This window comes from Mandrillus leucophaeus, unplaced genomic scaffold (genome assembly GCF_000951045.1).
Source record: "Mandrillus leucophaeus isolate KB7577 unplaced genomic scaffold, Mleu.le_1.0 Scaffold847, whole genome shotgun sequence".
Lineage (NCBI taxonomy): Eukaryota > Metazoa > Chordata > Mammalia > Primates > Cercopithecidae > Mandrillus > Mandrillus leucophaeus.
Genome location: NW_012109219.1, coordinates 999,377 through 1,016,343, shown reverse-complemented (window position 1 = coordinate 1,016,343; position 16,967 = coordinate 999,377). Strand labels below are relative to the sequence as shown.

The 16,967-nt window shown below is 42.3% G+C and overlaps 1 protein-coding gene across 2 annotated transcripts in view; it reads left to right on the top strand.

Annotated features, from left to right (window-relative positions):
* LOC105530827 (BDNF/NT-3 growth factors receptor-like) overlaps positions 1 to 16,712 on the top strand; it is a 57,837-nt gene extending 41,125 nt beyond the window's left edge. Inside the window, exons 2-3 of one of the 2 annotated variants that reach the window (XM_011968517.1) lie at positions 14,000 to 14,158; positions 15,044 to 15,320. In XM_011968517.1, the coding sequence (XP_011823907.1) occupies positions 14,015 to 14,158; positions 15,044 to 15,229 (330 nt within the window). In that variant the 5' untranslated portion in view covers positions 14,000 to 14,014 and the 3' untranslated portion in view covers positions 15,230 to 15,320. Of the gene's footprint in view, positions 1 to 13,925; positions 14,159 to 15,043 lie in introns of those variants that run through there. The other variant, XM_011968516.1, reaches the window with a different exon arrangement.
* Positions 16,713 to 16,967: the final 255 nt, after the last annotated feature.

Below are 16,967 nucleotides of genomic sequence, written 5' to 3'. Positions count from 1 at the left end.
AACTAAAGGAGTTTAGGAAAGAAAGGGAAGATCAAAATGTGGAGGACCCTGCAAGGAAAGGACGGAGAAGCACGAGACCAGCAAAGGCGCTGAGATCAAACGGGGCACCAGCAGCCATTCTGAAGGGTTTTAATGTTATCATAAGGGCAATGGGAAGTCGTTGAATAGTTTGCTATTGTATTAACTGTGAATTGGAAAAAGGTCAGAAGGAAAATGGAGAGTGATTGTTGCAGTAGCCCAGGGAACAGTGGGAGTAGGGAATGATGGAACTTGATTTCTCAAAATGGAGGTGGAAAGAAGTAGACAGACTCGAGATGTCTTTGGAAGCATGGCCTTGGAAGGACATCTTAGAGCATTTCACAAGCCCTTGACTGCATACTTTAGGACTTCTACTAACTGAGAAAAATGAAGCCCCTCTTATGATTAAGCAACTGTCTCTGTGACATGTAGCAGATTGGAATCCCTAACTGATATGGCCTCTTTATTCCTACATTGGCTAGGCTTGTGATTCACTGTGGCTCATTCAATAATAGGCACAAAGTTCTTGGTTATGCCTAGCACATGGTAGGCCTGCAGTAAATGGTAGCTAGATGTTAAACGTTAGCCACACAGCTACACACAAGCTCAGCTGTTGTAGCCTCTGTTGGGGCATTGTGGCCAACACTTTCTTCACAGAAAACTTCAGTGAGGAACTGGGATCTTGAGGCAGGGAATGGGAATGTCTTCGAAAAACCTTGTCTCTTGCTATCTTCTGTGAGCTAGTTTTTGCGATCTTCTTCCATGTGACCCTGTAGACACACTGGCAAACATTTGGGTGTCCTGTTTTCAACCTGTTAGCAGAAGGGAACCGACAGCATCGCCAGATTAAGGAGTGAGCCACACTGTATTAGTGTTGGGACTATCACAACCCACAGCCATTTGTTCACATTTCCACTATGGTATCGACTCTGTCTTGCATTATGGTCATAGAACAAGCTCTGGAGGGCGGGAACCCTATCTCATTCAACTTTGTTTTCCCACAGTGCACATAGCACTGACTTTAGGTTGATGCAAAAGTAATTGTGGTTTTGCCATTACTTTTCGTGGCAAAAACCGCAATTACTTTTGCACCAACCAACAGTCCCGAACACAATGGGGCGGGACTGTATAAATACAAATGTGTTGAAATGGACCGAAATAAACATATGTGCAAAGAAGCAAGAGTAGTGATTTATCACATATGGATTGGTTGCTACCACTGAAGTCACACTTTATGTCAACTACCTTATTGAACCTCACAGATGGGACACAGTAAGTATCATTGTCCCAGATTCTATGAATAAAAAACCTGTGTCTTAGTGTGGTGATTCCTCAAGGATCTAGAACTAGAAATACCATTTGACCCAGCCATCCCATTACTGGGGATATAAATCATGCCGCTATAAAGACACATGCACACGTATATTTATTGCAGCACTATTCAGAATAGCAAAGACTTGGAACCAACCCAAATGTCCATCAATGATAGACTGGATTAAGAAAATGTGGCACATATACACCATGGAATAGTATGCAACCATAAAAAAGGATGAGTTCATGTCCTTTGTAGGGACACGGATGCAGCTGGAAACCATCATTCTCAGCAAACTATCAGAAAACCAAACACCGCATGTTCTCACTCATAGGTGGGAATTGAACAATGAGAACACTTGGACACAGGAAGGGGAATATCACACACCGGGGCCTGTTGTGGGATTGGGGGAAGGGGGAGGGACAGCATTAGGAGATATACCTAATGTAAATGACTAGTTAATGGGTGCACCACACCAACATGGCACATGTATACGTATGTAACAAACCTGCACATCGTGCACATGTACCCTAGAACTTAAAGTGTAATAAACAAAATAAAATAAAATCTCAAGAAATTTTAATGCTTTTTATCACAAAAAAACAAAAACAAAAACAAAAAAAACCCAAAAAACTATGTCTTAAAGGGAGGTGATGTCTTGCCCACAGTCACACGGAAAATCGTTGTAAGCACAAGAAGCCCTGGTCTTCACTGTAGTTCACTGTATTATACAACTCCAGGAGGAGTGGGAGCATGTACCCGGACCGCGGCGTGAATGATGCCCCTTAGGGTCGTGTAGTGGAGCAGGACTGTATCAAATCTTGCAGCAAGGGTTTCATTGTTACTCTAACGCTATCACCTGAATGTTTCCTTTTGCTTAAGTCCCAGCTGTAGGGCTGTTCTCCAAGGGAAACATCACCTTTTCGGAACTTTTAGCCTATTGGGGAAGTTTATAGGCTTGATTTAGGCTTATAGGTTTTATCCCTTTTTGGATGCAATGAACAGACTCTAAGACAAGTGATTTATTTACATTCAGCTAGTTGGCAAGTGGCTGATCTAGAACAGGAAACCAGGTCTGTGGACTCCAAAGCTCATTGACTTCTGCTTCCAGGCTTCTCCAACAGGAGTCTGCCTGGGTAGACTTTGGACCCAAGATGGTGTGTCTGGACCATAGACTCATGAAACCGCAAAATAAACTTACTTTTCATAATGCATTAGGAAATCTAATGCAATCATTGTATCCAATGTTAAAGATGAAATATAAGACTTTAAATAAATTCCAGACTTGTCATAAACAACTGGGCTAATGCTCCAGGTATGGTCCCAGTTAATCCCCAGTCCCTCAACTGTTTACCTCTTTCTGCAGTATTGGGGTGCTTTGGTGGAAAGGTTTGAGAAGCACAGGGGTATGCTACAGTGACTCCCCTAACACTGAACTTCCACTTTTCACCACTGTGCCGAGAAAAGAAGTTGGTCAGAAACTGAGTTCCAATTTCAAAATCGCAAAGCAGCTGCTGCTTGTAGCACGTGCACTTTTTATGGGTATATTTTATCTGCAAGTATGTCCAAAGAGGAATAAGGAAAATGAGCTTTAAATGTAGGTCATGTCTTCAACTCAGAGCGTGGCACACAAAGTAGATGCTCAGTAAGAGAAAGCTAACTTATTATATTATTTCTTAACTCTCACAATCATCACAGTAATCATCATGTCCTTCAAAACCAAGGTCACAATTGCTGTGCGTTACATATATCACAGAGATAGCAGAAAAGAACCATAATGATGCCAGGTTGGCAGTTAGAACCATAGTGATGCCAGGTTAGCATTTAGAACTCTCTAGAGAAAGTGGTTTTCTGCTGTTATTACACTCACGTGAAGGCAAACATCAGTAACCATAGCAGAATGAACTTCCCCAGCTGAGAGGAAAGAAGACCTTATTCATTTTTAACTGGCTTTCGTGTATTAAGTCCTCATTTCAGGCTAATGATGGAATATAAATTCCAGCAGTCTTCAGTATTATTGAAGAAGCTGGGATTGACGGTGGGACAGCTACTGTCTCTACTCACTGGACAGGATGCACGCGGGACCGCAGTCATCACCACAATCACAGATGATACGGAGAGTGCTGTTTGGAATGCAGAAAAGCCTTTGCTTTTCTGGCTGTGTTGACAAATCACTGCATATGTCCTTTTTTAAAAGCTACCTGGAATATCAGCCTGTCTCAGTAACTTCCGTAGGAAGAGTCTTACATTGGAGTTTTGGTCCTAAACCAGCATAATGCCATCATCATAACATAGACAATGACACACATATTGCTTCTGCTTCCCTGGTTGCCTTTTCTCAGCACCTTGGTGGTCTCTGTGGCTTTTCACCATCAAAGGGTGCAATGTTTTTGTCTCAAATGCTAAAAGTTAGATGGTATCTTGGGTTCAACACATAATGCTCAGGAGGCCATGAAAAGCTCGGTAACATTGCACATTTTAAAAAGGCAGCTTGATGAAATGTATATTTTTGGAATGTGCAGCTCCCCATTGCTGAGTGATGTGTAAACACAATAACCTCACACCAGGCAGCATGGTGTATTTGTACTTTCTAAGGGTTTCATTCTTCCATGGATCCACTTGGAAACTCCCTGTGAAGATTAAGAGTTACTGGGGAGCGGCGCTATCACTGGAAGGGGAAGAGCATGTTGTTACTATCTGATGAAGAATCATTGTTTCTAGATCCAAATGTAATTCTAAAACTTCTGTGTGATGAAAGCTTAATGCTATACTGACAGAAGATTTACTTGCTCCCCATTAGAGCCAAATGTAAAATAAGATGAAATTACAATCGCTTCTAAAACTAGGGGTCTTTGGCTGTTTAGATTATATACAGTACACAAGCAGGAGGCCTTCCCTATGTCATGGGGAAAATGAAACCCATGTGGTAGGTAACCTCAGGTGACATGGAGTCCAGGAAGCCATTCTGCCCCTGTATACACCTCACCAGGGAGTGTCAGGGCCTCCTCATTCTCCCTTAGCCAACTCCCAGGGAACCTGCAAAGGGGTGTGTAGAGGAGAGAGGGAAGAGATTGCTGTAAGGTTTGCACTGGAAATGGACTAGGGCTGCTATAGAAAACAGCAGGTTTTAGCCATTTGCTAAGCTCTAGAATGAGATAGCAATAGGGAAGGCACCAAGAGTTACCTAGGAAGGGAAGGGAGCAGTAGGGTTGGGTCTTCACTTGGGAATGTGAAGATCTGATAAAGGGCTACAGATTTGGATTCTGGACCAGAACTGCCCACCTCCTAGTGTTCAGAGCTGTTCTTGCTCCCCTGAAATATGCCAGAATCAGAAGGGAGGGATGAGCAAGGAGAGTGTTGCAAACTGAATATCTGTTCCCCTCAAAATTTATGCATCAAAGCCCTAGCCCTCAGTATGACTCTATTTGGAGATGGAGACTCTGAGGAAATATTAAGGTTAAATGAGGTCATGAGAGTGGGTCTTTGATCCCATAAGATTAGTGTTCTCATGGGAAGAGGCATCTGAGAGCTCTCTCTTGCTCTCGCTCGCTCTCTCTTCCTTCCGTGTGAGGACACAGCAAGAAAGCAACCACCTACTAGTCAGGAAGAGAACCCGCTCCAGAAAACAAATTGACTGGAACTTTGACCTTCAACTTCTAGCCTCAAAAACTGTAAGAAAATAAATTTCTGTTGGTCTGTGGAACTTTGTTGTGGCAGCCCAAGCAGACTAGGACAGTGAGCCCTTCCCACCCCTGCAGCTGAGTCTGTGTCAGACTAGAGCTAAAATGCAGAGTGCTAAGCCTTTGGAGAGACGGTCTTGACCTAGTCTCTCCACTTCCTAGCTGTGTGCTCTTGAGTCGGTCCCTTGAAATTCCTCATCTCTTAAGTTGGGATAAAAGAACATGCCTGACCGACCCCACAGGATTAGTGGAGAATCTAATACGTAGACTAACTGTAACAGCTGAGGTTTGTTGTACATTACTGTGTGCCAGGAGTTGTCCTAAGGGGTTTGTTTATTTTATTTTATTTTATTTTATTTTATTATTTTATTTTTTGAGATGGAGTCTCACTCTGTCACCCAGGCTGGAGTGCAGTGGTGTGATCTCGGCTCACTGCAACCTCTGCCTCCCATGTTCAAGCAATTCTCCTGCCTCAGCTGGGACTACAGGCATGTGCCACCAGGCCCAGCTAATTTTTGTATTTTTAGTAGAGACGAGGTTTCACCATGTTGGTCAGGATGGTCTCGATCTCTTGACCTCATGACCCTCCCGTCTCGGCCTCCCATAGTGCTGGGATTACAGGCGTGAGCCACCGTGCCTGGTTTGTTTATTTATTTTTAAGGAAGGCTCATTGAAGTATAATATACCCATAGTATAGATCACTTTTCAGTACACAGTTCTGTGAGTCTTGGCAAACACGGTCATTTAACTGCTGCCACAACCATGAGGTAGAACATTTCCATCACCCTCAGGCTTCCTGTGTGCCTGACTAAAGCAAGTCCTCTCCTCCTCTCAGTTCTATAGTTTGTCTTTTTAAAATATCATGTGAAAGGAATCACCTAAGGGTTTTGAGTCTGGCTTCTTCCAAAGAAAGACATTTTTCTAATATCTACTCTTTGCAACAATATTTTGAAGTTGGCACAATTATTATAGAGTGAAGAGCTGTGGAAATGTTATAAAAAAGCAAAAAGTGTAGGCAAGCCTGAGGTATAATTATTATCATCATTTCTATTATTATTATTATTTCACAGTAGAAAAAATACAATCAAATTTGAATGTAAATTTTGTGTTGAATTTGCCTTATCTAGAATCCAGGTGTCAGGAGATAGTCATAATAGCTCTGTGACCTGTCCCTTCAAAACAGATGATAATTTGCCTTATTTGGAGAGAACAGACATTTAATGACTTAAAAAGTATTTGACAAAATATTGTTAACATTAAGGTCCAGCACATCTTCTCTTTGACTAACCCAAAAATATTGGCCTTGAAGTTCCTAAGTCATTACCTTTTGTCTGTGACCAGACTGAAAGATGTTATAGGCTACAAATAACAGCAGTTCCAGGAGTGGCAGTAATCAATTTCCAGTACTCAAAAGAGGGAGAGGAAGCTGGTTCCAGCACTCCTCCTTACCTGCCCCGAGCTATGTTCATTCAGGAGTGAGAGATGAGGCAGAAAAGCCTGTTTTTACGCACAAAGCATCCCCTGATTGAGTAGTCACACGCCTGGAAGCCCCTTATCACTCTTTGTAATAGGAGAATTCTCTTCTTCCTGGATGTGGTCATTGTCCAGCCACAATGACTCCAGGTTCTTCTCCAAAGGGAAGATTTTGTGGACATTGTTTCTTTTTCTCTGAGACGGCGTCTTACCCAGGCTGGAGTGCAATGGCGCCATGTTGGCTCACTGCACCCTCCGCCTCCCAGGTTCAAGCGATTCTCCTGCCTCAGCCTCCTGAGTAGCTGGGATTACAGGTGCGTGACACCACCCATGGCTAGTTTTGTATTTTTAGTAGAGAAGGGGTTTCACCATGTTGGTCAGGCTGATCTCGAACTCCTGACCTCGTGATCTGCCTGCCTTGGCCTCCAAAAGTGCTGGGATTACAGGCCCTATTTTTAACCTTCTATTACAGATACAGCATGTAATAAATAAATAAATAAGGTCTAGCTATTCCTTAAAGTTTACAGGTTCATGAATTTTTAAGGAACACATCAGGAAAAACTGCTGAAACAAAGCAATGGAGTGTAGGGTGTGATGAGGAGGTCTAGGAGCCCCTTCAATATTTAATGCAACTGAAAGCCTCTGACAACTAATCATCTCTTAATGGGGCTTGCCCTTTGGCCTACAAGTTTCTAAGGGACTAGAATGTTTGGCTTCCAAATAAGTTATCACTCACTCACTGAGTAAATACCACAAGCTGAAAGTGGCCTCCCAGGCATCATTGGTCTTTGCTAGTTGAGTTTAGAAGGTCCCAGATTGGCATTACTCACCTCTAAATCACTAGCAGCTTCAAAGCCAGAGAGGCATTTGCTTTGGGTCTGTAGAAAGGCTCCTGTGTACCAATGAGCCTCTCAGAAGCACAGAAGGAAGATGACAGAGGGAGAGTGAATTTTGGTGGGGTATGATCCTTTGGGAGAAGTAAGAGACAAATGAGAAAAGACTAAATGTGACACTGGCATTTGTACTAGGTCTGGACAAGTGAGATTTGAGAGGAGGATTCTAGGAATGAACAGGGAGGGGCAGTACGGAGAAGAATGGATATAGTAGAAGAGAAGGGAAGAAGATGGGGATGCAAGGAGGATGATAAATGCATTTTCTAAGAAGCCCAACATAATGGGGAGAGCTAACCTGTCACTTCCTCTCTCGTCTCCCAGTATACCTGGAAAATGAGTGGTGCATTCCTCATTAACTTGTACCAAGGATAACAAACAACTCATAGGAAAGAACCTAGCCTGTCAGCATGAAGAGACGTGGGATAGAAAGCTGTCTTCAACACCATTTGGTCACCAATTCATATTTACATTTGCTCAGCAAATTCCTTCATTTCCCTAAATTCCAGGCTTCCAATTTCAAAAAACAAATTGTTCGTTAGCCACAAACAACTGAAATTTTTCACAATTTACATCCTAATGACCAGAGTGTGCACTTTGAATTTATTGGGTAAGAAATAAACTTTATAGTCAAACTAATTAGATGTGTCCATTCTGATTTAAATATAAAATCTTTGATTTCTAATGCAAGATATTTACACCAAGGGCCTTTTAGTATTTTCTTTAGGATTTACTGTCTTGAAATACCTTTCAAACAGGTAGATTTAAAGAATGTTCAGGCCTGGGTATTTTAACTAGAACGCAGTTGTTATTTTTCTCTACATATCACTATCAAAATTATGAGGTGTTATAGAAATAAATATTAAGGGCTAAAAGAAGAGTTCTTTTCTTGATATATTTTAAAAACGGGGTCCATTTTTTTTTTCAGGTTGATTTATTTTAGGCACTATGGAATTTCTTTTTGGCCTTGTGCCTCAGACATTGTTCTGATTAGCTTTGCTGGTTTAACCAAGTTGCAGTGATTTAGCAGCCCTGATGGTCATCTGGTTTTTAAAATTATTTTTCCGTAGTTTAACTTCCTTCTTTAGTGTCTCCTAATTTTCTCCAGCCTCAGAAGAGATGTGATACTAGCAACTATCTTTAGAAAAATACTCCTTTATGTTATACATGATGAAGTCTTCCTAGACTTCATTCCCAGACATAATAATTCCAAGTCTGCAATGTGGACACTCCCCCTGTCTACTGTACAGGTGGCAAACCTAGACGTGGGATTTCTTATACAACTTAGAAAGCCTTTATACTCCTTGTGAACCACAGTAGATTTGGCTGCATTTTGAGAAGTTATGAATTTCTTATTTGTAGCATCAAATGGGTGAGACTGTTTCCATCCGTCTAACCTAAGGCTTGGTTCTATCGAGAGTTTACAGAAATGACTGGAGAATGTACGGGAAGGTAGTGAAGACTGATCTCTTTCAAGAAACACATTGAGACAAATAGCAGCACTCACGAGGAACCCACTGAAGACATGGTATGCTTACCAGCCTCTGCCTCGTCTCCCACCAGAAAGAACTGAATTGTGTACATCTCTCTTGAGGCATGTGATACATTAGGCAAAGAAAGGAGTTCCTTCTGTGTTCCCAGAGCTACACTGACAGTACTAGAACCATCCCTGCACTGCAGCAGGGAGGGAGAGTTTTTTCTTGAAGTGGTGGGACTTGAGCTTGCCTGTAGGAGACCTTTGGGAAGTAGGGAGAAAGGGAAGAAGATCAAACTTTCTAAGAGGCATGAGTAACTTGGCCCTGGATGGGAAGCCACCTAAACTTGCTGGCTGAACACAGAGTGTGTGTGGAGACTGGAGAAAGCAGAAAAGCAGAGTGGTCCATCCTAATGAATACAGGTTGTCCAATGAGGAGAGGTTTGGTATGTGGCTTTAGGTAAACTACTTAAACTCACTGACTTTTAGGGGCATTACTTGCACTATCCAGGCAAGTCTATGTCTGCTCTAGAGCATAACCATTGGGTTCAAGTGGGATAATTGAATAGAAATTCTTTGTAAATGGTGAAGACTGAGTGTTGATGGATGATTATGGTGGTGCCGAGGTGGTGGGTAACTCTAGAACCACAGCGTTTTTGTGCTGGAAGTAACCAAGAGCTGCCCTAACTCTTCACATTTTACTAATAAAGACAGAAGCCAGACCTGAGGGTACCTGCTCAGGCTGGTTAATAGCAGCACAAGAACTAGAACTCCAGTCTCTTGGGTTGAGGAAAATAACAATTGCAAGTCCGTCCAAGTCAACTCTCCAGATAACTGGGTTTCTCATCTTGCACCAGATCAACCTGGTGAGTTTAGTGGAGACCATGAGACCCCATTCAACTTAATTACTGGAGAGTCCCTGAGGCCCCACGGCATATCAGTCTGAGAGCAGGAATTCTGACTCCCAGTGTCATTCCTGGGATCACATTCCATCTCACAAATATTTAAGCAAGGGCATGAGGGCAAGTTGCCAAGTAGTACGATACAAAACAAATGTCTCATTGTGTTTGTTGCTGCGCAGCGTGTTGTTTGTGTGGTCCAAAAACCATCAAGTGACTATAACTAGAATGTGACAGTAATTTGTAACAACAGTGACTTTTTTTGTGGGGGGAGGGTCTGCTTTTGTGACATGCTTCAAAATTCTGAGAAAGGGTTGCAAAAGAAATGTTCAGAAATGTTCTAAATAGGCTTAGAAAACTTGTGAACCCTGTCTGAACTTTTATTAGATTGTCCCACCACTCACCCATTTGACATCTGAACAAGGAAAGCATTATTTATAACAGCATGCATGAAATCCCAGAAGGGATTCTTGAAAGAATTAGAGTGAAAAATCTGCCCCAAAGAGACAGCAAGCAGAAAATAAACGATCAGTTGAGAAAACATGTAAATCAAAATGTGAATCTTTTGTTCTCTCTCTCTTCTTTAGAGGAAACAAAAGCTGTTTCTTGGCCATTAGCAATGCAGGAGAGAGAACCAGCATCAGATTTTCTATCTTGCATTGCCAGTGACAAAAAAAAAAAAAAAAAAAAAGGGTGTTGCTGTCAAAGTAGCCACTTGCTTTTGGCCAAATGAGGAGTTCAGGAGAGTGAGATATAATGATTCTTCTTAACGTCTCCAGAATGGCTGCTTCTCGTGGAGGAAGTAAGTGAGTGAAGGTTCCAGAGAAGAAAGCCACACCTCAAAAGCATTTAATACTTTAAGACTTAGAAAGCACTTTCACAAATGCCTGCTCCAGTAAATACCTCCCAACAACATTGGGAGGTATACATTGGTACCTATATATAATTATTACACCTTGGCCACAGAGACGTTTGGCAACTAGTCAAGGTTACCCAAGTAGGAAACAGGTGACTGAGCTATTGGAAACCAGCTATTGTCATCCACTGCATTGCAGCTGTGAATGTCCAGGTAGATATGGAAATCCTGAGATCTTGCTAAATTAACACACCCCTAAGTGTATTTTTAGCTGTCTTGTTCGAGACATATATAAATGGTTATCTCTCCCACAAACACACATTCAAATAGTTTAATTTACCAAAGTTAAGTTTGTTCTTTCCTGCCAAACTCCTCATATACTTTAATAAGGCTCAGTTCCTGATGGATCTCCTTAAATTGAAGAGGGTTGCAATTCATAGTACATTTGACACATTTGATCTAGGAACTTCTGGGATTGCCAGCTTTTAACATTTTGAGGGACTGATATCAGAAAGAACACCATGCTGGGTCATAATATCCCAGTCTCTTGTTACTCCCACGCACCAACTACATACTGATTATAAATCTAGATTCTAATTTCAATATTTTCGTAAAAGAAATAACTATGTCTTTTTCACTAAGAACTAGGCCCTCTCACTCCGTCTAACTCTGGGATGAAACCCTCAGAGCCATGCATTTGTCCACTCTTTTAAGCCTTTTATCTTTAAAATTTTCTGTAGAGTTCAAGGTTTCACACTTTTAAATAGCTCTTGCAGGAAGGCTCTTTGCAAGAAGTAATTCATTCCTCCCCACAAAAGAACGCCACTCTTAGTAAGTTCTACACTCCTTTCTAAGAGATTAGCAGACACTTCCCTTTCCTGGATGTTAAAACAAAACAACACAACTCAGACAGCATAACAAGACCAGGTCTCAGTCTTTAGTGTGAGATTCCCACTTCTCTAAGCCACTTTGACCACTGGGGTCCTATTTTATCTAAAGAGAAAGAACAGCAGCACCAAAATGCACAGTGGAGCTGGTTGTACCACAGCAGTATGCTGAGATGAACAATGATGATATGAGCTCTTCTTTATAAGGTAGGAAGAAGGTGAAAATGAGAGCGATAAGGTTAAAAATAAGATGTATAGCAAAAGGGATTGTTTTTCTCTTTGATTTCATCTTACCCATTTTTTTTTTTTTGGCATGTTAGGTAAGCAGAATAAGGCCATGTTTGTATCTTAAGAGGTCCCCAGAAAATGCTTGCTATGTGGATGAAAATGGTCTGCTAAAATGTGTAGACCTCTGTCCTATCTGCACCACTTGCTGGAAGTGTCACCCCAGGCAAGGTCCCATAATTGCCAGGAGCAATTTCATCGTCTGTAGGCTAGAGGAGCCACCATGAGTCCTGAGTTCTTTATGGTTTGCTCACTCAATTAAATGGCACCGGATGTGTGTAGATGTTTTCTAAACTATATGGTACATTCCAATTATGGTTTCAGAGAATGGCAAGGAGACTAGAGATGCTTTATTCTAGGGGTTAACAATCTTTGAAAATGTGTGTGCCAAAGTGCCCAGCCTTTTCTGGCACATAAACAAAAGGGTCATTTGCCTAGCTCTGCAAGGTGGCAGCAGCATCCCTGAATGGTCCAAAGCAGTCCTCTCCTTGCCACTGCCATGTGAGCTGCCCAGACCTGGTGGGATCATTCTACCCTCATACTGCAAGTCCTCCCAAGCATCTGGAAACATCAGGTCCTCTGTGTATATCAGCAGATTCCCTCTCCCAAAGTCCTAGGTACCCAGGGGTCACAGAGTTATGAATAGGGCAGATATTCACCAAGCCAGAAATGCGCTGAGATAGCTGTACCCATGTTTACCACCCACATCCTTTCTGGTTGGTCAGTGTCTGTGCCACACTGATTGCAGTTTGAGTATCGACCCTGAGGGTGACTGTTGCCAGTACCTTCAGACATGAGGTAAGACCATAAGAGAAGTCTCTGTCTATTAAACACTGATGACCTGTCACTGCTGAAGGAAGAGAGAGGAAATCTAACACCAATGAAAACCAACTTAGCCTTTATGAGCTTTATGTTTATTAAAAGCTGAATAGTAAAGATGGTCACCTGAGCCAGTAGTTTTTGTCCCTATTTGTCAAATTTGGATGCATCATACAGAGAAGAATGAAATAAAATACCCTCCTCCTTTTGTACTCTTGTGCTTTCTTTGGTGCTAAGAACATCACTGGGAATCACCAAGCGTGTTAGACATCTCTGACACTTCAGCCTCTTGGGTTCTGGGGTAGGGGAATATTTTTCAGGTACTGTTAGTTTATTTTCTTCCTTTAATAAATACTAACTGGATATTGAGAATTAGAATTGGGCAGAAACTCTATGCACCATTACTCTATAAACTCAGGACCCAGAGTTGTTACAGAGGTCCAGCGTTTTGCTGTAGGATAAGCCCACCTGCTCTCAGGTGTCAGGCACACTGTGTAGCCTGGTGGTGCTGGGGGGTTACCAGGATGAAAAGCGGAACTTACCAGCCACAGGACTACTGTGCAGAAATCTGTTCATGGGTTTGAAATCAGGCATCCCTGACAAACCCGGAAATGAGCTTCTTAACTTTCCTCCACGAAGTAGAAAGTCATATACAATTTTACTTTGTCAAAGAAAGTTTTCTTTGCCTGTACTAATGCAATTGCTATCTGATGCCCCAGTCTTGGTGTTTTCATTAAAGTGGGCATTTAAAAAAATGTATTTATCTATTGTGGTAAATAATCTAAGGAGCAGTGCCCTGTAATAGAGGAAAGTCCTGAGCTTAGCATCCAAAGACCTGAGTTTTTGTGTCTGTAAGCAATCTGAATCTCATTGCCTTATCTGTAGAAGGTGAATAATAATGCCTGACCTGCCTATCGCTGAGTGATGGTGGAGGGGTTTGAGTCAGCATCATGTACACATAAGACCTGAAGGCAGAAGGAGGCTCTAGCCTTGCCAAGGAAGTAGAGTCACTGGTTGGTCATTTTGGATGCAGAGCCCCTCTTTGTTCTCCTGGTCAAAGTGATCTTGTTAATTAGAAGATTGAGTCATCCTCCTAGCAGAAAGTGCATGTATGTGTGTGTAGTTTTATTTATCCAAGGTGATCATCTACCTAATCATCATCCCTGCTCCTATCTGGTTTTGAGAGAAAGAATTGCAAATAATATATTTTTAAATGATTTGGATCACTCTTTGCCCTCTGTCTCTGTTGCTTGAGACTATGAAGAAATCATATATCCCTTATGTGTTTATAAACAATTAAAACTATAAAGTGCAAATAAGGAAAGCAAGCAGTGTCCCCCAGCATCTCCCTTCCACACCTGGTTTTGGAGTGACTGATGCCTCCCTGTTGATCCCTTTCTCTCCAGGTCGGTGGCCACACGATGCTGCCCATTCGTTGGATGCCTCCAGAGAGCATCATGTACAGGAAATTCACGACAGAAAGTGACGTCTGGAGCCTGGGGGTCGTGTTGTGGGAGATCTTCACCTACGGCAAACAGCCCTGGTACCAGCTGTCAAACAACGAGGTGTGCAATGGGTCTGGCCAAGACCCTCCAGAGGGCTGAGATCCCAGAGGCTTCCATCAGCTGGGGCCTTGTTTTGGGTTGGAAGACCATGTCAGGACGTTATCTTATGGGGTTTTGTTGGCGGCAGCACTTCCCAAGTAGCCTGCTATGTTTCTAAATTTCATGGTCAATGTATAGTCACTCTGAGAAAGCAAAGCACAGCACTCGCTGATATGTCCTTGCTCCTCTGGTGGTGGGACTGAGGAGTCACTTTATGCAGCTCATCTGATAAATTAATAGCAGATGTAGCATTCCAGAACCCATACAGTCCAGCGAGTTCTTTAGTATTGTTCCAACGAAGTTTCAAGGTCCTTTCCCTTTTGAATATTTCACCAGAACATTAACTTCTAGTGAAAGACTCAAACGTTTTGTTTTTTCTATTCTTACTCTTGCAAATATGTTTATATTTGAGGCACAGCTTCTTGGTCAGGCACCGCACATCTTTTTCAGATCCATGTCTGTCTTTTTAATCCAGTTCCTTTATCCAATAGCCTGCGAGGTTTCCTGTCAGTCAGTGCCTTAACACACAAGTGACTCATGTTCCATCTCAGACCAATAAAAACCACAACATGCGGGAGCTCCAGTGTGAGGTTTGGGAGCATTCCATATAAATTACTTTTCCACCAGTTTTGTGAAATCAGAGTGGCTTGGAAAAATGGATATAAGCCAATCAAATTAAACACAATATAAACTAACCTATAATAATTTTTGTCTTCCTTCTGAGAAAATGAAACCAAGAGTGGGCTTCTTTTGTAAAAGCCCCTCTTCTGCTGTTTCTTGCGCTAACATTTCTTTGATGTGCGTTGCTTTTCCTCCTGTCTCATCCTATCTTTGATCTCTGTCCAGGTGATAGAGTGTATCACTCAGGGCCGAGTCCTGCAGCGACCCCGCACGTGCCCCCAGGAGGTGTATGAGCTGATGCTGGGGTGCTGGCAGCGAGAGCCCCACATGAGGAAGAACATCAAGGGCATCCATACCCTCCTTCAGAACTTGGCCAAGGCATCTCCGGTCTACCTGGACATTCTAGGCTAGGGCCCTTTTCCCCAGACCGATCCTTCCCAACATACTCCTCAGACAGGCTGAGAGGATGAACATCTTTTAACTGCCGCTGGAGGCCACCAAGCTGCTCTCCTTCACTCTGACAGTATTAACATCAAAGACTCCGAGAAGCTCTCGAGGGAAGCAGTGTGTACTTCTTCATCCGTAGACACAGTATTGACTTCTTTTTGGCATTATCTCTTTCTCTCTTTCCATCTCCCTTGGTTTGTTCCTTTTTCTTTTTTTAATTTTCTTTTCTTTTTTTTTTTTTTTTTTTTGGTCTTCCCTGCTTCACGATTCTTACCCTTTCTTTTTAATCAATCTGGCTTCTGCATTACTATTAACTCTGCATAGACAAAGGCCTTAACAAACGTAATTTGTTATATCAGCAGACACTCCAGTTTGCCCACCACAACTAACAATGCCTTGTTGTATTCCTGCCTTTGATGTGGATGAAAAAAAGGGAAAACAAATATTTGACTTAAACTTTGTCACTTCTGCTGTACAGACATCGAGAGTTTCTATGGATTCACTTCTATTTATTTATTATTATTACTGTTCTTATTGTTTTTGGATGGCTTAAGCCTGTGTATAAAAAAGAAAACTTGTGTTCAATCTGTGAAGCCTTTATCTATGGGAGATTAAAACCAGAGAGAAAGAAGATTTATTATGAACCGCATTATGGGAGGAACAAAGACAACCATTGGGATCAGCTGGCGTCCATCCCTACTTAGGAAATTCTCAGCAACTGTTAGCTGGGAAGAATGTATTCGGCACCTTCCCCTGAGGACCTTTCTGAGGAGTAAAAAGACTATTGGCCTCTGTGCCATGGATGATTCTTTTCCCATCACCAGAAATGGCGGCGTGCAGTAGAGAGCAAAGATGGCTTCCGTGAGACACAAGATGGTGCATAGTGTGCTCGGACACAGTTTTGTCTTCATAGGTTATGATGATAGCACTGGTTTGTTTCTCAAGTGCTACCCACAGAACCTTTGTCAACTTCAATTGAAAAGAGGTGGATTCATGTCCAGAGATCATTTCGGGGTCAGGTGGGAAACCAAGAACTTGGAAAAGATAAGACAAGCTATAAATTCGGAGGCAAGTTTCTCTTACATTGAACTTTTCAGATCTCACTTCCCTCCGACCCCTAACTTCCATGCCCACCCGTCCTTTTAACTGTGCAAGCAAAATTGTGCATGGTCTTCGTTGATTAATACCTTGTGTGCAGACACTACCGCTCCAGACATCGTTCCCCTGATAGGTAGAGCAGATCCATAAAAAGGTACGACTTATACAATTAGGGGAAGCTAATGGAGTGTATTAGCTGAGTTTCAATGTCTCTGGGTTGTACGGTGGTGATGGGTTTTAATGAATATGGACCCCGAAGCCTGGAAATCCTCATCCACGTGGAACCCACAGGACTGTGGGAAGGGCAGAATCAATCCCTAAGGGAAAGGAAACCTCACCCTGAGGGCGTCACATGCACTCACGTTCAGTGTACACAGGTCAAGTCCCTTGCTCTGGGCTCTGGTTGGGAGAGTGGTTTCATTCCAAGTGTTCTCCATTGTCAGTATGCTGTCTTTGTTTCCTTCACTCCATTCAAAACGTCAAAATGCAAAATTTGGCACAGCATGCCAACGGAAGGCTGTGCCCAGACCAAGCACTGGAAATGTGCTTCTGGGCATAGTCACTGGTTTTGCAAAAAAGAGGGCGCAAATTTAAATAGAAATTT